The 23,679-nt window shown below is 48.0% G+C and overlaps 1 protein-coding gene across 1 annotated transcript in view; it reads right to left on the reverse strand.

Annotated features, from left to right (window-relative positions):
* LOC307082856 (shisa family member 6) overlaps nt 1-23,679 on the reverse strand; it is a gene marked incomplete at both ends in the record, with an annotated part of 46,274 nt that overhangs the window by 13,251 nt on the left and 9,344 nt on the right. Inside the window, 2 exons of the mRNA XM_079746581.1 lie at nt 21,687-21,755; nt 22,273-22,365. Of these exons, the coding sequence (XP_079602707.1) occupies nt 21,687-21,755; nt 22,273-22,365 (162 nt within the window). The remainder of the gene's footprint in view (nt 1-21,686; nt 21,756-22,272; nt 22,366-23,679) is intronic.

Below are 23,679 nucleotides of genomic sequence, written 5' to 3' on the forward strand. Positions count from 1 at the left end.
GAAGGTTTGTGAGTCCACCTCACTGAAGACCTGAAGTTATGGGAGTCTACCTCACTGAAGACCTGAAGGTTTGTGAGTCCACCTCACTGAAGACCTGAAGGTTTCTGAGTCAACCGCACTGAAGACCTGAAATCATGGGAGTCCACCTCAGTGAAGACCTGAAGGTATGTGAGTCCACCTCAGTGAAGACCTTAAGGTGTGTGAGTCCACCTCAGTGAAGACCTTAAGGAGTGTAAGTCCACCTCACTGAAGGCCTGAAGGTGTTTGAGATCATCTCACTGAGGGCGGGAAGGTTTGTGAATCCTACGCACTGAAGAAGGTGTGGGAGAAGAATCCACCATATTTACCCAAACGTTTGCAACAAGAGAGAAACATAGATGCAGTGCATATCCCTTGCATCCCATCACAGGATAGTATTTGCATTCATTTTAATGAATGCATCAAAGATCCCTTTAGTTAAAGACCATTCTCGCTCAGATTCATTGAATAGTAAACATCTTGGATTGAATATCTACTGTAGTAAATCTGCACTGATAAAATCCTGTTATATTCTTAAGCTCCTAGTGTTCATCTCTCGTCCCTTCCACCTACCATCGGTCCAACATCAGTCTGTTGCCTTTCAAAGTGTCGACCTGACCGACAGGTGCTGGGTTGTGAGTCCTCCAGCTGGTATTATGGGATTCAAAGCTTGCAGCAAAGATCAGAAACGCATTCTGACAGGGACGGTTGCTAGGCACCCGAGGACATGACGAGCACAGCAACACGGAGGTGGTAAGAAGGATTGGGCAGGGGCAAAGTCAAGGGCTGTTTTATACTAACTCTGCTAATTATGTTTAACCACCGGACACCTTATGCACTAACCTAACCACCCCTGCAAGGAGGATCCCTCTTCTGGGTACCTTCTCAATGTTTTGGTGATTTTGGGGCGGGAGTTTTTCCTTGTCCAGCAGACGAATTAGGGGAAAGGAGGTTAGGTTGTATAATATGGCCAAGTAAAGCCCTTTGAGACCGTCTCTGGGAATAAGGGCTTTAGTTATAAAGGTGACTTGACTCCATGCACAGGTGCTGAAGGTTAGCATGAAGAGTAGGCTGCATAGCGTAGGGTAGCGCAGAGCTGGTTCAGACTTCAGAGGTCTTTTTCTCTCAATGCACTGCTCTTCTAGCTACTCTATATCAGTACCAACCTGAGGTAAACTAAAGAACTACAGGTAATAAAGATGCCCTTACAGAGGTGTTTTTAAAATTGACACATTATAAAGAGGAACATCTAGTTAATAAGAACTACAGTCTGACATGTATTAAAGATACATTAATCTAATACGGACTAGGACACTGACAGATATTACAGGGACGTGAAGATAATAAGAACTACAATCTCACAAGTATGGAAGAATGATCAAGCTATTAAGAACTACAACTCAAACACGTTTTTAAGGGATGTCGAGTAAAGAAGAATTGCAACACTAAAGCGTATTTAAGGCATACCAAGCTAATACAGACTATAACATCAACATCTAACTGAAGGCATATTACGACTGCACAGCAGGTGTGTCAGTAAACATTTTAATTGACTTCATTTCCAGGGAGCTACGTGTGTACTCCATGGGTGTCCAAACTTCCCCTAACATACCCCCCACTGCTAGCCAGGTAGCAGTGACAGCTAATTAAACAGACGGCTAGCTAGCTAGGCGGTGTGCGTCTACTGGGACTTTCTAATTGGGATGTGTACACTGCTATGTCTGAGTACTACAGCATTCTGTGAAATGGCACCACGTTGAACTGATGCTGTTACAGCATTACACTCAGAGTGCAAATAAGTGCAATTTCGGTCTATACATTTTCTCATTTTCTTTAAAAGACCTTAGTGGAGTGGGACTTTCTAATAGAAAGTCCAGAGACAGGTCTTTGGAGGACCGGGCAGGGGTTAGGGGCATGTTGGTCAAGGATGCCTAGAGATATAATTAGCACACAGGGATTAAACCCAGTATCATTGGGCTGGGGTTTGAACACCCTGACTCCCCACTAGACTATCCTGAACCCTTATTCATGCTCTGGACTAAGCCCGGACAAGAAAGAGGACACTAAGCAGTAGAGGGTATTTCTTCAGGAAACACAGAATAATCCCTACTCTGCCTCCCAATGGAGGATGGGCCGCCATCAGATTATCTTCCAACCAACCGTGTTTACCTCCCCGCTGCCACGGCAACGGAAGACACTTGTTTATCAGGCAGAGAGAGGAGATGAAAGGAGGAGAGGAGGAGAAGCCAGCTGCTCGGGAACCAAAGGAGAGGTAACTCATTTCAGAGCTCCACGGTCCGTCCAAGACGCCAGTAGTTCTGAGATAGGAAGGAGTCAGGACGTAGGAGGAAGTAGTCAGGACGAACTGGGAGGAGTCGGCAGACAGGAGGGAGTCAGGAAGGAGTCAGGTTGGAGAAGGTGGCAGACAGGAAGGAGTCAGGAGTGAGGAGGTGGCAGACAGGAAGGAGTCAAGAGGAGGAGGTGGCAGACAGGAAGGAGTCAGGATGGGCTGGGAGGAAGGAGTCAGGACGGGCTGGAAGGAGGTGGAAAATAAGGCAGAGGAGGAGGAGAAGAAGAGGAGTAGGAGGAAATTAGGAGGAGGAGAGAGATGATCAGGAGGAGAGGGTGGAGAAAAGGAGGAGAGGGAGGGAGGCGAGACAGAAGGGGAGGAGAGAGATAAGGAAAAGTGAGGAGAAGTGAGGAGAAAGTGTGGGGGAGGAGAGGGAGGAGGAGTCAGAGTAGGATATAGGAGTGGAGGAAAGGAAGAAGGAGGTGAGGGGAGAGGGGAGGAGAGTGGAAGAGGAGGAGAGTGACAGACGAGAGGAAACCCATCGATTTGGAAGAGGTTTTGTTTTGGTTTTGTTTACGTCCAGAAGGTTCTCAGATCCAGAGAGTTCGGCAGATGGAGCGGTTGGTTGGAGGACAACAGAGGAGGAGGTGGAGAGCGGGAGGGGAGGGGGGGGGGGAGATGGAGAGAAGAGTGAAACGGGTAAACTCTGTAAAATCTGTTGAAAGTGTATGAGTACAGAAAGCAGAGATGCAATGTCGTGAAATTAAAGGGAAAAACTTTGAAAACAAGTTGTATTATGATGTCAAAGCTTTCCTTCGAACCAATTTAATTCTGATACCTCATGGTTTTAGGAAGATCCATAACCTCACCAGGCCACAAACCTCTTTCCAATCATTTTACTAACAACATGAGCTCCTCCTCCACCCTGCAGCTCCTCCTTAACTGTTACTCACATCTTGTTCTCCTACTCCACCCTTTCCTCCTAGCTGCTACTAACACCATGTTCTCTGCCTTCACCCTCTCCCACCCTAGCTGCTACTAACACCATGTTCTCCTGCTCCACCCTGCTCCTCCTCATTGCTAATGACATCATGTTCACTGCCTTCACCCTCTCCCTCCCTAGCGGTTGCTAACAACAGGTTCTCCTGCTCCTCCCTTCCTTCCCTGTTCTCTTCCTTCTCAAGACGATGGTCAAGTTTAGATAAAGGTTGGGTTTGGTCAAGGCAAGGGTTCGAGGACAGCAATGCATCATTGGATGAAGCAAAAGAGATGAGCTGGGGAAGGAGTAGAGAGAGGAGGAGAAGAAAGAGGTTACGGTGTTCTACTTAAGTATTATGTGTGAGGGTTGCTATGCCTTAGGGTCAAGGTACAGGAATTGGTGAGAAAGCAATGAGTCATGGGAATAATGTGTTTATCGCTGAACAAACTCACATACACACACACTAGACACACTTCCTTCACGCCTTGGGGTTTGGTCTCACCCGTTGCGTTTTTTTCCACTGCGAAACAAACAAAAAGTTGTTAAAATGAACCTGGAGAAAAGGCCTCTTCTCTCTCCCAGGGTTAGGCCAGGGTATGAACACAGGCAGTGAGGGAAACAGAGCAAAGAGGAGGAAGAGGACAGAGTTTTTACACAGAGTCTCCCTTTGAGAGACCTCTGGTGTAGGCCAGGAGAGAACTCGCGGTGAACACTGCAGGGATATTATGGGATATTATGGAGGAAAAGAGGAACGGGTAGCATTCATAAAAAAACACCTGCAAATAGAGAGAAATGGCTTTGAAAGCATGCTGTGCGGGTGCGTTTGTGTGTGTGTGTGTGTGTGTGTGTGTGTGTGTGTGTGTGTGTGTGTGTGTGTGTGTCTGCTTGTCAAAATAGAGGAAGAACGGCATTTGAGTGGTGTTTGTGTCTTTGTGTGTGTGTGTCTGTGTGTGTGTACCCACACGCTTTCAGAATCTATTATCCCTTTCGTCAAACTCCAGAGCATCAGGAGCAGATCATGATGAGAACGTTGGAATATTTAATGAAATGAAGGACAGCAGGTCACTGCTGCTGGAACAGAGACATACCAGGAACAAACCACTTCACACACACACACACACACACACACGCTCGCACGCACACACACTGATCAGCGGGGCGCCCGTTCAGAAATATAACACAACTAATTAACATCTTCCCATGCAAGGTTATAAAAAACAGCTTTAATGTTGCAGTGAAAAAGGCGACATTAAAGAGAAATGTGTCAGGAGAGATGACAATGCGACACCATCTGACGACAGGACCAATTGAACATCATTACTATTATACTATTATACTATTAAGCCAAACGGTTGGTCGAGACAACAGAACAGCCGTGTGGAATGCAGATTGTCGATCAACACATGCGCGAGTTGTACATTTATGTGGTGTGATATTTTAGAGCAGGAGGTGGTATTTATTCAGTTATTATTTAATTCAATAACTCATGAATACAAAATCAGTTATTGGAGAAGAGCTTCAAACGAGCTGATTGAAGACTGTGATCTAGCTAGAGATCCACCGGGTGTTTTTTAATAACACTACTAACTACTTATCTGTGTTATATTCAAATGAACTTGGATGACGTTGAATGTTATGATTCTAAATAGTACTGGTACTGGTAATAACCTGGACGTTCAGGACAGATATCATAACACATAACGTCACATAATGAAAGATAACGTAATTCAACTTAACGCAACGTAAATGTATGTAACGCAACATAACGTAACATAATGTGACTTAACATATCTTGACATAACGTCACATATCTGTGGGAGTGTGTGTTTGAGTAATGGTGGATATAAGCAGCTTCATGTTTTTAGAATTTAGCATTTTGCACGTTTATACTTGTTTTTAACTCTAATTCTATTTGTACCATGTTTTTGTGCAATTTCCTGAGGGAACCTTCCAGAGGGATTAATAAAGTTCCTATCTATCCATCCATCCATCCATCCATCCATCCATCCATCCATCCATCCATCCATCCATCCATCTATCTATCTGTCTCTCACCTGGCCCGAGTCAGACTGATGGGGCTGGTCTGGGGCTGGTTGAGGCTGCACACCTGTTGAAGGTTGAGCAATCAGTGTGCACAGGTTAAACCGGCCTTCACAACACACACTCAGAGAGAGAGATCTCATCGCTCTATAACGTTACGCAACGTAAGGTAACCTAACATAACCTATGCCATTAGGTGGATGCCATTTTCCAAAGTGTCTTCCAATACCTTTACAAACATTTTTGCGCGGCCCCAGTGGGAATGGAAGCCCTAACCCTGGCATTGTCAGCGGTGTATAATAATATTAGATTAGAAACCCCGTTTATATTCGTCCTGATGCTCCTGATAAGCTGCTCAGCGGGGCGAGGCCTCAGAGAGATACTTAGAGTGTGTTTCAGCTGTGATTATCTTAACCCTGCATCTTAATGTAATCATACGGCGCAGAGTCGCTCTCACTGGGGGGTCCAGGGTGCCACTGAAACCCATTATGGTACCGCTGGCTTTTTTAGATCAACCAGAAGCTAACCACGTGTGGGGTAACATTGAATATCGCCGTCGCTGAAAGTTTGTTATGCCCTATGTGCTTAAACCGGTAGTTGATCGATATTTTAACTAAGATAATATGATCAGGAGGACAAACAGCAAGGGATATGTTTGTTTGTCTTTTCAACCGGCTTCGGGAGAGACCGCCGGCACGAAGCCAAACATGAGATTATTAAAACGAAAGGATTAACAACCTCACACATTTAGCATATTAATAACATATAATTACTTTGAAAACGAGTGCCGAGGACCAGGAGGTCTGTTTGCTGTAAACCAAAGCGAGATTACGTCGCAAACCTCTCACTCGGAGGTGGGAAAGTGTTCTCGTATGGTGATTAGATGGTAAACAAGCGTCATTAGATGCATCCATTTGTTTTATTACATACTAAATATGAAATTGGTGTTTACACGATCAACGCCCCCACATATTGAGCCCTTGAAGAGAGACTGAGTACATCTCCGCTATCTTCAGATCCCTCTGACATATCAAAGCCTCCTCCTAATTAACCCCTCCAATTAACAACCAGATCAATGACCCAAATAATAATCAAATTAACGCCTGGGGCCCCCCTCAAAACATCTCCTCAGAATATTTTCCAGCCAGTCCCTTTTCCAGTCCCTCTTCATCTCGCCGCTCCACTGCAACACGAGGCCTAAAAAACCCAAACTTAACCTGACTCCCTAACTAGACCTGGCTCCCTTACTGATCAGCTTATAGCTTCATTAGCTAGGAGTACATATTGATCCAGGATGCAGTCTTAGTGGATTACCTGCTGTTAAGAACGGTTTCAGGACTCCTGTGGTGAATAAACAGAATGCTTTAATAAAATGACATTAATAATAATAGATGATTCACACATTCACAGCGCCGGATTGTATTAAACAGTGTGCGAGGGAGGGGGGGCGGGTGTGGAGGTTAATATTAAAGATTGCACAGTGAGTGTTCAGAGAGCAGCAAACGACACGCCTCCCTTCCTGCTCTCTTTTACGGGGGTCAAGGGTCAAACCTGTAGCCTTTCCTCTACTTGCGATGTCACAGCTCCGCCCTGCTGACATTTGGCCCGCCTCAGCAGGGAGCACCGACCGCCGCTGGCTAAAGCTTCATCCCCATCATCATCATCATCATCATCATCATCATCATCATCATCATCATCATCATCAGCTAACTCTGCAGGAGCGCTTTCCCGGCCTGCATCGTTACAACACCGGTTTACCTTCTCTGTGGGCATCACGGCTGCACCCAGCCTGGGAAACTAAGAAGGTATTCGTTGTTTTGGTGAAACTGTGTTCAAAAGATGAAAGGAGACATGGATCAGCCGTCTCAAGGGGAGAACAGAAAATATGATGCAACGTTTTGTAAAATAAAAAAAACAGTGAAACTTCCTCTAAGCATTAAACTTCAAAGTACCAATTAGTAATCATTTGGTTGCATTTTTGAACCCCGGCACAAACATACCTCGGTGGATATATCCACTGAGTATGTTGAACTGTCAGAAGGCTGGGTGTTAACCCGGGATGACACACCAGTGGTGTCACAGGGTCACGGTGTGTCATTAAGTATCATGGTTACCCGCTAGCGCTACGCAGCAAGCTGCCGCCTTGGGCTGAAGCAGCCATGTTGTGACAGCTCCAGACCAATGTGGTTCCTCTCGGAATATCAACATACACAACCAGCTGGTAGGTTTTCCTCTGTATCACAACACGCACTGCTTAATTTAACTCTTCATCTCAACACCCTCGGTAATAATGGCGTATAGCTATAGCTACAATCTGAGTTTTCCAGTCTCCTCCTTTTCCTTTCATCTGTCATCCCTCTAACTTTCTGCCTCATCACCATTGCGGAACGCAGCTTGATGTCATCAGTTTGATGTCATCACTCAGTCAGCGTTCTGATTGGCTGGGCAGCATATGGCCGCCACCACTGGGTTGGTGAGGCTTGTCCATCAGAACCTCCCCCTCCTCGCCGCTCTCCTGTCTAACCACGCAGAGACGTACAGATTTTTACATATAGAGACACACCAAAACCCATCTGACTTTACCAGCACTCCAGAAAAGTATCGTCATCGACTTGGACAGAAAATGTCCACCGTTTAACAACTTCGTCGTCATCCAAAAATAACCCAGAAACGCTATCCAATATGAGACCCAAACTGAAGCAATTCCAGCTGGGTTTACTTCCCCTTTAAATTTATAAAACAACACAGACGTCTCTCAACCAATCAGGGCGCTTACAGCTTTTTCAACAGAAGTTTTATCGGGAGGAATTCACCGCTGGTTAAATTGATCTGCTTTAGAAGCATTCATCTCGATCGAAACATATGGACTTAATATATCGCGTGAAGCCAAACAAGTGAAACCGGTCGGCAAACAAACGTTGACAGCATTCCTCTGAGCGCACATCACCAGCCGTCCCCTCGACTCCAGTGTAAACATCTTGATGGATGTTTATGACAAGCATAAATCTTTATTTACCCTTTTTATTTATTTTCTGCCTGAACCAGCGATCAAAAGCAGCGTTTATAAGCTGGTTTAAATCGAAGAGTGGTAGAGGTCAGGTTGAGCCGATAAAACACAATAAATGATGGCCCGGTAAATTTAAATAGAAAGATGCTGGAAAAGCAGAACAGCATAGCGAAACCGATAAAAATGCTGTCACTAGGCAGACTCCTCCACTGCCCTCTTCGCACGATAAGTTATAAAAAAAGGGTTAGGTTATGCTTCGTTTGGGTGGAGATGATCAGGACTACTACCATACTACCACTGTTTAATCATTCAGCAGATGCTGTTATACAAAGCTACTTTCAGTGAATCCCGACCCATGTCATGAAGGAGCAGGTAGGACCGAAGATATCTTGCTCCAGGAGGCATACGGTTGGACTATGGCCCACATTAGGGATGGAACCAAACACCTTTCGGTCAATGAGTCAAACATGAACAGTTATAAACAGGTTCATCAAATGACTTCTGGAAAGGCTGGCTCTCGGCGACTATGTCTGTTGTGAGTTTGGTACTGGGAGGCTGCGTTGGCATCTTGACATGTGATTACCTTGGTGGTCTGAGAGGTACCGTGGACGTTCCCGGTTGTACGTGTGAGAGACTCGGACGTGGTCTAAAGTCAACACACACACAGAGGTCATCTGTTCTACTTTTCCCAGCCAGTGGGAACACACCGCGTACGAACAGCACTCGAGGTGTGAGCAAGTATTTGTGGCGTTATAATGGTACAGAAACTAAAATAGATAATGTATAAATATAACATCAGGCCACCCACTCTGTCAATTCATGTGACTTTGTTCCAAGGGCAGACATTTTTAATCATTTCACTCCCTCGTTTATGTGTAAAAGCCAACTTAAGAACCCGCCGTCACCCCTGACCAGACACCAAGAACTTCAAACTGAACTCGATAAAGACAAGTTGGTCTGGGAGATCTAGAGGTCACCAGAGGAAACACACAAATTAAAGTACACTCGCAGTGGTGAAATCAGAGGAAGAGAAAGATAAGGACCAGACGTTGAACTTCTGAGTACGGTGAATAAACTCGATCCGCCACCGTTCAGTCATCTAAAAGAGTTACTGTACCAACTACTGTGGAAGGATCTCATTATCCGAGAGCTTCTGTAGAACGGTAACACTCACTCAAACACCAACTCAGCCCTCCCTCACAGCCTATTGGGCCGGTGTACATGATTAAAGGTCTGGGTATAGGCACTAAACTCACCTTCACTGTTGTGAAGGTTTAACAGACTCCTGGGTCCTCTTGGAGCCCAGCTGGATGATATTAACTTACAGAGGCGGGCGCACCATCACAGCATGTGATTCTATGTATTACTGATGCCGCATGCAGAGGCACTGGCTAGGGGCAGATCATTTGGCCCACAAAATGAGTTAGAGCCTACTCTTATTTTATTTCTTGGCAATTGTATTTATATATTTTTTTTATATAATTGTTTCTTGTTGGCAGACACCTTTATCCAAGGTGACAGTAAATTGGGTAAAAGTCATGAAGAAGCAGGTAGGCGTTAAGGCGTCTTGCTCTAGGATGCCTACCAGTAGATTCTGGGCATTGGGATTCGAACCCAGAACCTTTCTGCTGGGAACCAGACACCCTAGCGACAAATTGCCGCAGACAGCTGCCCTGGAAGAAGGTCTCCATTTCAGAAGCACAGGTACATAGGAATGCTATTGGTAGTAATGGTGTTAAGGTCATTGTTTAGTAGTTGATCTTGAAATTATTAGTCATTTTGGGGAGACATTGGTATGTTTCAAACAGCCTCAGTGATTCTCATGTGAGATGTGGTAAAACACTCAGAGATTAAGGATAATCAGGGTGACGGTATATTTGCATTGATTTAGGATTTTGCATTTCTACCTGATACCGCACTCGGTGATGGCTTTCCAAAATAAAAGTCTCTCTCATTTCCTTCCAAAATAAACTCTCTCTGCCATTCAACTTAAATAAGTATTCTTAATACCCTTCTGATGCTCGCCACTGCGATGTGTTTTCTAAATAAATGCCATCCTCTCCCTCTCATCCTCTTTCAAAATGAACTATCTCTGGCATTTCGGTCCACTTCTAAGTGTACGGATGAATAGAAAATAAGAGTTATTACAATGCATTATGGCAGAGGGGGGCTGGGGTTTGAATATTAAATCAAACAAGGCAGACCACCTGTGCAGTTTCCCTGAAGGTCGCGGTATTGGCGGACGGCCGCTGACTTTTACCGGCAGAAACGCATGTCACACAGAGGACACGGAAAAAAAGAAAAGAAAACTGGGAACCTCAGAGAGGGGAGGAGGAGAAGGAGGAGAAAGAGGGGGCAGAGAGAAAGCCAAAGAGCGAAAGAGTGAGAGAGCAAGAGAGAGAGAGAGAGAGAGAGAGAGAAAGTAAGAGGGAGGGAGAGAGTGTGAGCGAGAGAAAGAGAGTGCATTGGGCGAGAGAGAGAAGGAGAGGGAAAGAGAGGGAGAGGGAGAGTGAAAGGGAGAGAGGGAGAGGGACTAGATATTCTGAGCATCTTCTCTGAGCGCCCGAGATCTGGGTTTTGCGAGAGAAACCCAAGAATGAAAACAAATCAATCGGTCTCAAAATAAATGACCTTCCTTTACATATCAAGACGATTTTCTGGTTTCTTTCTACAATTTAAACCCTATTGTAGATTGTTTCCGTCTTAAAAGTATGTAGGTCAGCCGATATCAGATATGGGTCACTTTTAAAAACAACTCTAGATTTAAAATCCGCAATGTATTTATACGGAAGGATGTCATTTGTTCTACTGAACTACTGGCTTTTAACAGCATTTTATTTTAAAATGCGAACTTTCTTTGTGAAAATATTGCGTCAATCACTTCCTGTCTGCCTTTCTGTCCTCCAATTTGTTTCTGTGATGTATCACACCCTGCTCTTCTAGGAGGGAGAGGAGGAGAAAGAGAAGGAGGAGGAGGAGGAGGAGGAGGAGGAGAAGGAGAATGAGGAGGAGGAGGAGGAGGAGTGACAGAGGGGAGGAGGAGGACGAGAAGAAAGAGACAGCGGGAGATCCTACTTGGAAAGAGGACACTCTTCCAGGTGACCTGAATCACTTTGAACCCCCCCTCCCAAATCAACGCAGGTGGATTTGGGAGGGGGGTGGGGGGGGGGGGGGTGTTCAAAGCGATTGGGGTCAAACTCGTGGGGGAGGTTCCGGAGTGATTGAGGTCACTTTAACCTCCTGAGTGGGGCTGCGGCTCCTCCCGGTCACCCCCGCGGCCGCTGCGCTGCGGCAGCTACAGCCGCGCTGAGGCCGTGCCGTGGGATCCGGGGCCTTAATGTGGGCCAATGCAGATTGTGTGTTCACCACAGAGACCGGCCCTCACCGCAGTGCACTCTCTCTCTTCAGGGGATGAACCAGCAGCACTCCCAGCCATGGCCGAGAGACAGAGAGAGAGAGAGAGAGAGAGAGAAAAAAGAGAGATAACAATAGAAATAGAAAGACGAAGAGGAAGAGAAAAGAAAGAAAAACAGAGAAAGAGAATAGAAAGATAGAAAGAGAAAAGAAAGATAGAAAGAGAAAGGAGGGTGAGAAAGAAAGAGAGAAAGAAAGAGAGAGAAAGAGGGAGCGAGAGAGACCGACTCATTTCACCCTCTGTTTAAGAACTCTCTCCTCTCCCTCCTCTTTGCTCTCTGTCTCTCCTTTCTTTCCCTGCTCCTCTCCTGGTTCCCCAGAAGCAGATAATAATAATAATATTAATAATAAAATATATGCACTGATAAAACATACCGGGGAAAAACTGCAAACATTTATCAACGGTTGACGTGGGGCGTAATTGATTCCTTTTTTCACGCCCCGCAGATACTGTTTGGTTATTACACACGTGAAGCGAAGCGTGCCAACGCAACCAGGCCAGCGCCGCTCTCCAGAACTTATTATTGATGTCCCGGTTCACTTGTTTGTGTATAGAGTATACTGAAGAACTACATTCTACTGCAGAACTAGAGTTCTACAATACACTGCAGTACTAGAATACAGAGAGGTACTAGAATACACTGCAGGACTAGAATACAATGAGGTGTGCAGTACTAGATTATATTGCAAACTAGAATTCTACAACATACTGTAATACTAGAATGCAATGAAGCACTAGATTATTTTGCTGTACTACATTATACTGCAGTACTATAACACAATGAAGTACCGAATTATACTGCAATACTAGAAAACAATGAAGCACTAGATAATGTTGCTGTACTACAATATACTGCAGTACTATAACACAATGAAGTACCAGTTTATACTGCAGTACTATAGAATACAATGAAGTACTACTTCATATTGCAGTACTAGAATACGATGAAGTAGTAGAATATACTGCAATGCAAGAATATACTTCAGAACTAGAACTAGAATAAGGAGGTACTCAAATATACTGCAGTACTAGAATAGAATGAGTTACAATACTTGAATGTACTGTATCTGTATCTCTTTACCCTTATTTACTAAATGTATGAACTACTTGACTACTAAGGAGAATCCTTTCTGTGTTCCTTCTCAAAGTGCCTCCCCCTCTGGTGGGGGGAGTCTGTCCTTCAGAGGGGTGAGGGTGAGGGTGAGAGCGGTATATAAAGTGGGCCTGTTTGATCGTGTCACTGTGATCCACTGTATAGCGCGTTCCAGAACCCCCGATCCGTCCTCCGTGGCCCAGTTCTGCCCCTCCTGATGGATTTGAGAACAGTGTGGTGTTTTTCATCCGTCCTCCGAAAATAACCTCGCGTGACAGACGCCGACAGGCCGCCCCGGCGGGCGCCTCGCTGCCACGCCAACGCGCCAAGTCATGTGACCCCGCCGGCGTCCGGAGACGTCCCCTCCTTCTCCTCCGTCACGCCTCGATGTAAACAGAGCCCCCCCCCCCCCCCCCCCTGTCGGCCCCTGGGGCTCGCTCCGAACCGCGGGTTCAATTAGTCTCACAGTGGAGAGTCGCCGGCGGGTCCTCCCCCCCTCTCCCCCCCCTCCCTCCTCCCCCTCTCCCCCTCTCCCCCCCCTCTCCCCCCCTCCCCCTCTCCCTCCCCCCCTCCCTCCTCCCCCTCTCCCCCCCTCCCCCTCCCCCCTCCCCCTCTCCCCCCCTCTCCCCCTCCCCCCCCCCTCCCTCCTCCCCCTCTCCCCCTCTCCCCCTCCCCCTCCCCCTCCCTCCTCCCCTTTACTCGCGTCTGGAGCACTGGAGGAGGAGGCAGATGATGCGTTCTGCGCCAGGCGCCCCGAGCTCCTGGTCTCCCCCTCTTCCTCCCCCCCCACCTCCCCCCTCCTCCGCCTCCCCCATGTGGCTGGAGTGGCCTCGGGGAGGCGACGGGGGTGAACCTGTTGAGCCGTCGTTTTGACACGCCGCATCAGGTAAGATAGCGCTGCGCATCATTACAGTAAACCGTAAAGCCTCCTTCATCTCTCCCTCCTCTCTCCGCCCTCCTCACCTCCTCTCCCCTCAACCACCCCTCATCCCCCCCTTCCCTCCCCTCACCCATCATCCTCCTCTCTCTCTCCTCCCTCATCCCCCCCTTCCCTCCCCTCACCCATCCTCCTCTCTCCCTCCTCCCTCCTAACCCATCTCCCCCCTCTCCGGTCCCTCATCTCCCCCTTCCCTCCCCTCACCCATCCTCCTCTCTCCCTCCTCCCTCCTAACCCATCTCCCCCCTCTCCGGTCCCTCATCTCCCCCTTCCCTCGCCTTACCCATCCTCCTCCTCTCTCTCTCTCTCCTCCCTCATCACCCCTCTTCCCTCACCCATCCCTCTCCTCCATCCTCCCTCCTCACCCCTCTCCCCTCCCACCCATCCCTGATCTGTTCCTCACCCCTAACTCCCTCCCTCCTCCATCATCTCTCCTCCCTCACCCTACACAGACAGAGCACCGATGACATCAACCACACATTCCGCATTCCACGGAGAATAAAGGCGTGTCCGGGTCCGCGGCGGTGCGCGGGCTAGCCGGGTCGTCCCAGCGTCCACTCCGAGACGCGGGAGAGCGACCCCACGGTTCCCATCCCAGCGCTAACAGGATCAGCTCCCCCTCGCTCCAGCTGAGCCCACCCCCTCCGGATATTAGGAGCAGAGATTCAGCTGCTGTCTTATTTTAACGAGCAGGAACAGAGTCCGCGGCCCCCGACGCGACTAGGGTGACAGATACCTCCCGCTACACCCTAATTGCGGCCCTCCTTCCACCACCATTAAAAACAGTCACCTCCCTCTCTCTCCTCCTATGTCTCCCTCGCTCTCCCCCTCCGTCTTATTACTCGTATTGCTGCGCTTTACGAACTTCCCCTCGCTCGGTGCATCTCCGTGTCGATCCTCATCCTATCTCATAATAAGCTCTCGTCTTCCAAAACACCCAGCAGCCATTGCTGGGCTTATACTTTCCCATCTGCAGGTTATTGCTTGTGTTGTCGGCTAAAGCCCAACAAAATATATCAGTGGTCTGCTGGTCGCAACAGAGACGATGTTTCCTGGTTAACAAAATAAAAGCCACCTCTTGCAGCATTTGGAGTCAATCCAACCCTGGATTGTCTGGCTGCTAACGACCTGTGGGTAATTGCCAGGTGAAGTTGGTTGACCTGCATGAAGTGGTCTTCAGTTGGGTTGGGGTCAGCGGACCTGCACCTGAACTCTGCTCCCAGAACTAAAAGAGAAGTTAGCACTTAGAGGTTAGCAGAAAGAGCCATATATATCAAGGGTCAGGATTAGCTTTTAGCAGTTTACAAAAAAAGGCCAGATATCAAGGATTAGGGCTTATCTTTTAGCATATATTTAGTAGAGGTTTCATTATGAAAGCTTATTAGTCATTAGCAGAGAGGTAGTTATGCACTGAGATGATTGGATCTGAGAGGGAGAAGGTTAGCTGTAAGAGTTTAGCGCACAGAGGCATATATAAAGGCTTTGGTTTATATATGTCTCTGTGGTATATATATATGTTGGCGGGATAGCAGAGAGGTAGCTAGAAGCATCCACTCCACCCATAGGAATGGTGGAGGTGACGTCTGAGAGATGACGATCATTGTAAGAGAGGCACTCAGACCCATAATGCACCAGGTGGAACCCACTCACCTGGTGCATTATGGGTCTGAGTGGTGTTGTGTGGAGGGGGGGTGGGGCATTTAGAGCTATCCGTGTGTGTGTGTGTGTGTGTGTGTGTGTGTGTGTGTGTGTGTGTGTGTGTGTGTGTGTGTGTGTGTGTGTGAATTTGCACGGCATTGGGTATTTGCATGTATGGAAAGTGCACTTGATTACTGTGTGCCTGCGTGTGTTTTTCTTCAGTTTGTGCTCCTTTGTGTGTCAATGTGTATATGTATGTGTGTTTATGTTGTGTGCATGTGTGTGTGTGATGACGCCATGGTGTATATGTGTGCCTATTTGAGTATGTGTGATCAGGTGTGCATTTCAGTCTGTGATGCCCGGGTGTGTATCTCGTTCTCTATGTATGTATGTATGTGTGTATATGTGTGGGTGTTGATCGGTGTATGATCGGTGTATTCTGTGTGTGATCATGTGTGTCTGATCAGGTGTGTTTACCTGTGTGCATATTCTAGTGTGTGTGATGACGCCCAGGTGTGTATCCATTTCTCTAAACGCTCCAGGCGACTCCATTATCCCTCGCGTTCAGCTCAGCCATTAGCATCGTGCTAACCGCTAACCACTAACTGCTAACTGCTGTCGCCGGCTCTCTGGAGAGAGCTTAGCTGTGTTCTGCTCCTCAGAGCCTTCCCTGATTCAGGTCACCTGACAGCTGGATCCAGATGAACAAGATTCAACATGGCTGCCAGGGTCCTATCCACTCTGCCGCCATTGAATTCACACGAGAATTTAGCACTCATCGCTTATCATATTTCACACTAACACCATCACCCCCACACTCTGGATCTCCATCATGGGGTCAGACAGCGAGCAATGCAGACTCCTAGTCCTGCACTTTAGCTATGTAGTCAAGGTAGGCAGACCCATAGCCGTCATTCATCAATATCATGTTACTGTGTGTGTGTGTGTGTGTGTGTGTGTGTGTGTGTGTGTGTGTGTGTGTGTGTGCGTGTGTACTGAAAATTAAGTGCTTCAATGTTCAGTGGAAATTGTCTAAATAAACACACACACACACGCACCCCCTAGTGTTTCTGCACTGGTCCACCCTTCCGATGCGATTACAGTGTTGGATGGAAACGAGTTTGACAGGCCGGCACAGAGCACTAAGCAGTGTTGGTTGTGAGTGCGTGCGTGCGTGCGTGTTTGTGTGTCATTGGATATTTGTGTGTTTAGGGGGAGTGCGAGCAGGGAGAAGCGAGGGAGGAGTGAGAAAGAGCAAGAGAGCGTGAAAGAGGAGACAACAAGAGAGAAGGAAACCTGGATGAGTGTTCCTGCGGCCGACAGAAGCGGCACGGCTTTCAGTGGATTCAAGCGGCAAGCTGTTCGTAAGAGATCATAATGACTGTTTAAAAAAAAGATCACAGCAAGCTGCTTTAAAGGCGTCTTCCAAATTTCGGCCAGCATTTCCTTTTGTCATTCATCGACACTCAATCCATCGACACCCACGGGGGCTGCGATCAGGTCCGTTCACGGTCATCCAAACACCTGCCCCCGTCAGACCCTCCCCTGTTTCCCCTCCCCATCCTCGACAGCACAACACTGGGACACAGACATTAGGAGAGGCTTTCAACATGTCGACATGGGTCTGTCTGCCCTCTGCTTGTTAGTGTTGCCGTCATACATCTCCATAACCGGCGTCCACTGGCGCGTTGGGAGGAAGTTGGGCTGGAGCTCGCAGACCCTGGGACAGTAACACCAGACGGATAGCCCCATTACAGGCTATAACAGAGCCATCCGTCTCCACTACACGACAGCGCGACGTCCTGGTAAAGCACAGGGGGGGGGGGGGGGGGGGGCGCGGCATCGGGTTTACCCAGCCGGGGGAGCCCGGAGTCGGGGTCCGCCGGAAATGAAAGCAGGGAGAGAGAGACTCGGCCGGCCAGAAGAAGATTTGTAGCTCAAATAAAATCACGCTACCGAGATGTCCTCAACCCCCTTTATGGCCTCTATTGCTGTTATGGCGGCGAACACCATTTTATTAACACAACAGTAGTTAACATCAATGTCCTAACACTAACCCTCACCTTGTGACACCTATTGAAACACCTGGAGCTTTATTTGCATGCCGGTGGTTAACAACAGTGGTGTTACCCTAACAAATTCACCTCCTCGGAGAGTGAGAGAGAGGAGGAGCCACTGGGAAGTGCGGAGACCAGAGACAAACTGAACAAATGATAGCAGCCTAATGTACTTCAGCCTTCCACTTCCTGCCCACCCTCACTCTTTCTTATCCCTTCCCCCTCACCCTCTTTCTTTCTTTCTCTCACTCTTTCTTTCTGTATCTCTCTCTCTCCTCCCCTCTCAGTCTACCATTCGCCTCAATCTCTCGCTCTTTCCATCTCCTTCTCCCTTTCCATCTCTCCCCCCTTCCCATCTCTCCGTTCTCCATCTCTCCCCCCTTCCCCTCTCTTCTTTCTCCATCTCTCCCCCCTTCCCCTCTCTTCTTTCTCCGTCTCTCCCTCGCTCTCCTGTATGCCTTTCAGTATCTTCTCATCTTTCCATCAGGCCCTTAACTTACTCCCTCTTTACCTCACTTTCCCCCTTTCTCTCCCTCCCTCCATCTCTTTCTCCCCCCTTTTCTGTCACCAAACACATTGTGGTGTCCCTGGGGGGGGGTGGAGCTGGTGGTTGTGTAGGGAGGAGGTGGTGGAGGTTACAGAGTGTCCCACTAAGACAAGGTCACCTTACGAAGGAGCAGGAAGGAGGACGTGGGGGGGAGGGCATCTCCCTCAGGAGGAGAACATTTAGGGGGGATGGGGGGGGCAACTCATGAAAAAGTAATTAATCAAGATGGACGCTACAGGCTGTGAGAGGGGGGGGGGGGATGAGGAGGAGGAGAGAGGGGGAAGAGGAGGGAGGAGAGAGGAGGAGGGATGGGGAGCAGTGGGAGAGTGGAAGGGGGAGAGGAGGAGGATAGGAGGAGACGAGGGAGGAGAGAGGAGGAAGGATAGGGAGCAGGAGGAGAGTGGAGGGGGGGAGAGAGAAACAAAGGGATGGGAGAGGAGGAGAGCTGATAGAAGATGAGAAGATAGAGAAGAGGGGAGGAGGGAGGACAGAAGGAGACAGCAGAGAGGACAGAAGGAGAGGTGTAATAGATGCGTACACCCTGAGGAGGTGGACGTGTTTTGTACACAGGATATGTGACAGATTGTGGACGAGCGCACAAAGGTGGAATCATTTAACCTCAGATTCTGCGCATTTCTGCCGGGGAGACGGTAGCTAGCGAGAGAGAGAGGGAGAGAGAGAGGGAGAGAGAAAGCGATCCTGCAGACTCCCATCCAGAGAGCTGGTCGAGAGACGCCGAGCCAGAGACAGGAGAGAGAGGTTGTACACACCATACATTATCCGCCATTGAGGACGTTCTCTCACCAGGTTAAGTGCTCACAAATTATAGATCCATGAATCACATGGTTAACACGGCGACCGACACCGCGCCACACACACATTTCACTGACACCAGCCGCTTCAGAACGCGGTGCGGAGCCCGTCAGCTCCAGAAGATGGATGCAGGGTATCTGCTGAGCATTCACCATGTATTCCTCCATCACATTGATCCCACCATGTGTCTGCAGGCCAGTGAAGGCTGTCAAATGTTAAGGGGCTCCATAAGACTTAGGATACAGCCAAGCCATGCCAAGCAAGTGGAAAAAAATACTGAAAGATGTTTCTGTTGACGACATGGTGGTACTCTGCGAGTTCTTCCTGCATTTGAAAACATATGTGACGAGATATTTTGACAGATTTGTACATGAAAAACGTGACCTTAGCGTAAACAAGCATGGCAGACGACTAGCTATGCTGGCTTTTTCTAATATATATTTTTGCTCTGCAAGCTTTTGCTCAATTTGAGAAGACCATCCCTTTTTTGCTTTTGTAGCCATGGCTTCTGTTATTATTTCTTAATGATTATTGGTATTACGTTAAGTCGCCGTGGCTCCCAATTGCCTATCGTGGCTTGCTTGAGTCATCGGGGCCCCCCCCCTATACAGGATGTTGGATCAGAAATATAAAAAATCCACAGGATGATCTCTGAAAATGAATCTGTAGAACCACCAACAAATCAGGGTTTTGCTGACCAGTGTGGGCAAGGGGAAATCAGGCAAAAAATCTTCCCAATTACTCTGTGGTGTTTACCCACTATAAGTACCAGGTAAGGGTTAGGGGGCATCTTGCTGTAAGATTTCTTTAGTTAAACTATGGACACTGGGGACTAAACCCAGAACCCCTACAGCATGGAGTGGAACCCCCTATCCACTATCCCGCTAACTCTCCCTGCCCCAGATGATGGATCCAGGGTTCTGTGTTTAACCAACGGAGCAGTAGGTCTAGTCTCAGGAGGAGCTGCCTGGCTGCTGCCCGGCCGGCCGCTAGCAGCCAGGAAACCGGAGCCTCGGTTGATCCATCATGGAGGACGGAGAAGATACGACAGCTGCCTCCTGCTCCTCTCTCTCTCCCTCTCTCCCCCTCCCTCTCCCCCCTCAAATCAGATGGATCTAGCGCCGCTTCACTAACCCTTCCAGACAGAAATAGTACACAGAACAATACTGCAGAACAGAGAAGTACACAGAAAAAAAACGACAGAACAGAGTACTAAACAGAACATTACTCCACAGAGAAGTAGAATTCAGGACAATATTCCACAGGGAAGTAGAATAGAGAAGAGAAGTAGTACTACAGTAAGTGAAAGTACTCCTAATCCACTCGGTTGTCTAATATTGATATTATATTATTATTATTTATATTATATTAATCTTTCTAATATTTTTGTTGCTTAATGATTGGATGCAGAATTCTGTCTTAAGAAAATATCCTACTTTTTAGAAATTCAGTTAAGGGCTACCAGAGCAGGTCCTATTCTTAATATTATTCTTTGTCAAGTATAATTGAAAATATCGTTGACTGCAAAAGTACCAGAGCGTGTTTTATTTATTAGTTTGCCCCCAAAAACCAATATTGAGAAACATTCTCCCACAGACGTTCATTTCCAGACAGAAAGTCTCAATCCAATATCCAGCCGCCGACCAGCCTGTCAATCACAAGCACACGTGCCACCGAGCGCCCCCTGTCAGACCCCGGGGGGAGGCCGCCACGCCGTGAAATACGACTCGTTTGAACCCCGGGATCCAAGAGCGGAAAAGCAAGGGCAAGGAGTGTGCGGTCGGGCGGTGACAGGGCGCACATCTGTCTGTCTGGCCGTGACAGGCAGGGGAGTGCACGCAGAGTGCATGGAGAGCACTCACAGCCAGCTGTTAGACTAGGATATGACAGGACCAGGGGCCCGTGGCCCGGGCAGCCCCGCACGCGCCTCCTGCCCAGCAGAGCGCGCCGGAGCGGGGATGCGACGGGACCGCTGCTGCCGACAACTTATCTGCACGGTACGGATTTTATGGCTGTATTGAGTTTTGTGGGGGGTTTTTTCCACAGTATTGCGCGATTGTGTTAGAAGAGGTACTTACCTTGCGGGGGGCTTTAGGTGGAGAAGGGGTGGTATCCTAGCGCGCCGCCACCTTCGGGTGCTTGCTAATGCTATTGATGCTTACAAGGGCGTAGGAACCGGGGGGGACGGAGGGGACGTGTCCCCTCCAATATCGCATTTGTCCCACCTAAAAATTATACCGGATCTGTCAGGTTTCCGATATGTGTCCCCCCCAATGTTTAACTCATTCCTACACCCCTGGATGCTTATAACCGTTGCAATGGCGTCCACTCCAGCGCCAGCACGGCAGTCCTCTAACTCAGCTAACGTGTTTAGTGTATGCAGAAGGAATGGATCATTATTTTTTTGTTTGCTCGCCTGCAGCAACAAATCCGGAGCAGGAAGCTCACCTGCTACGCGAGCAAACACTCTGCGTGAGCTAGCGGGCTATGGACCTCGGGCTTTGGTTATCACCTCCAGCCACTCTGAGCCCTGTAGACACATCGTGACGCCCGAGCGCCTCCTTATCAGGACCAAGCAGAGAACCCAGACTTCCGCCCCGCAAGGAACCTTATCCTCTCCCCAGCTGGGTCTTCACCTGACCCCGTCGCTACCCTGACAGTAGCCCCAAATCCTCCACCCTCCGTCCCCCTCATTCCACCCCCATACACACCGTCCCTGCACTCTCATCTCTTACCTGACAGATCCCCAACCTCGCCCTTCCTCAACCCTCACCTTCTCCATCTGCAACCCCAGCCCACCCCAACCCCCAACTCAACCCCCCCCGCCCCCCCCCCATGGTTGGGGTACTTACCGTAGGAGATGGGGGCATCTGGGTCGCCCTGCCACGACATATGGCCCAGGTCATCCACCGAGTGCTGTGCTGTGGAGAGACACAAGCACAGAAGCACTGGTTCACTGACCAGTCTGATGTACACACTGGTTAACTGACTAGTTCACTAACAGATTTACAGGGTTTAAAGCCGAACCCTGCTTCACTCTATGCCTTAGTTAAAGGTCTCATGACATGCCACCAGGTGTGGTGTGATTAGTCGTTACAAGCCGTTTTACATATTCGTATCAATTGTTGGAGATGCTTGGAGATAACTATGATCCAGAATGGGGATTCATCTTTCATCTCGTCATGTGCGGCAGCCTGGCTTCTTTCACAAGTGTTTACATATAACTGATCTTTACTTATCAGGAATATAGTTTTTACTTTGAAATACATACATTAATATATATTCAATTTGTCTTTTGTGAAAAATAAAATATATTCACACACTTTGTCAGATATTTAACACATTGTGTTATGCACTCAGGCTTTCTGTGGGATTCTGTGTAAGCATTAATACTGCAGTCATAACCTTCATTTAATCATGACGTCATTTCCTGTTCACCTTTCAGGTGGCCCCGTCCGAGTGTCACAAAGCCCGAAGAAATAAAGTTGTGCATGTCCGGGCCCCCGCGTAGCGCCTCCTTGCTATAGTGCCCTGCGAGGGAGAACAAACAACATACGTCAACACACACACACACACACACACACACACACACACACACACCTGGAGAATATCAGCCGCAACGTGCAGCAGCAAGCTGCAACCTTAGCTTATCTGCAGTTAGACATGTGTATAGCTAGAACCTTCTGCCCTAACCTAACCCAATCTTAATTTACCTGTAGCAAGACAACTTGCCCTAACATAACACAGCCTTAATCGACTTTAAGGAAGTCAACCTTCCCTAACCTTACACAGCGTTAATAAACCTTCAGTAAGAAATGCGACTTGTTGCAACATTAATAACAGACTCCGGCTTTCCCCTGATGGACACGGTATTGATCTGCAACATCGACTCATGTAACCTGAGACGCATACGTATCGGACAACTAAATAAATAAACAGGCAGCCTAATTCTGCCGCCATGGCCCAGTAAATGAAAATAAAAGACGGGTTGGTGGGGTGGTGGTGGTGGTGTTTTATGGTCTCTCAGCTTGATTGAGAGTAGAGCTGAGAGGGTCAGCAGCTGGTCAGACACGGCCTGGTGTGAAGACACCAACTCTCAGGAGTCTTCTGGGAACAACTTGACCTTCACACAATAAACCCAACTGCATGTTTACACTGTCCTCCCTCATGTTCTGGTTGGCTCTTCCCTCTACTCCCTATGACCTTTTTTTCTTTCCCCCTACTTCCCATCTCTCTCTCTCTCTCTCTCTCTCTCTCTCTCTCTCTCTCTCTCTCTCTCTCTCTCTCTCTCTCTCTCTCTCCCTCGCTCTCTCTCCCCCACACTCTCTCCCTATCTCAGAGCAGGTCAAGGTCTTTACAGACTCTGACAGTGTCCTTGTGCATCTTGAAAGCTTTAAACAAAACAGCATCAAGATGTACTAACAGCGATCAGATAACTTCATTCACAGCCAGATTACAGACACATGAAAAACAATTCACAGCCAGGTGAGCCATGATCCATCTCCTTCCACAACGAATAACTTATAGTAGGACGCAAAGCTTGGACGGTTTCTAGACATTTGAATGTTTTATTAGAACCTGTCACTACGCAAAACAGTTGACATTGCTAAGCACATTCACCCATACACACATTCCCGGTAATATGACATTCATTCACTCAGGGCGGTGTTCATTTAGCTGTATCCCATCCTAACGTGTTGATTCTCTGGGTGTACTTAACGAGCAGATACACCGGGGGTCTCCCCCAACATCCAACTCCTCCTCCTCATCATCATCATCATCAGAGGGACCCCAGATTGAGCTCCCAAACCCGGATGGTATTGTTGTCGCTCGTTTACCAGATAA

The sequence above is a fragment of the Pollachius pollachius genome (assembly GCF_949987615.1).
Source record: "Pollachius pollachius genome assembly, chromosome: 11".
NCBI classification, from domain to species: Eukaryota; Metazoa; Chordata; class Actinopteri; order Gadiformes; family Gadidae; genus Pollachius; species Pollachius pollachius.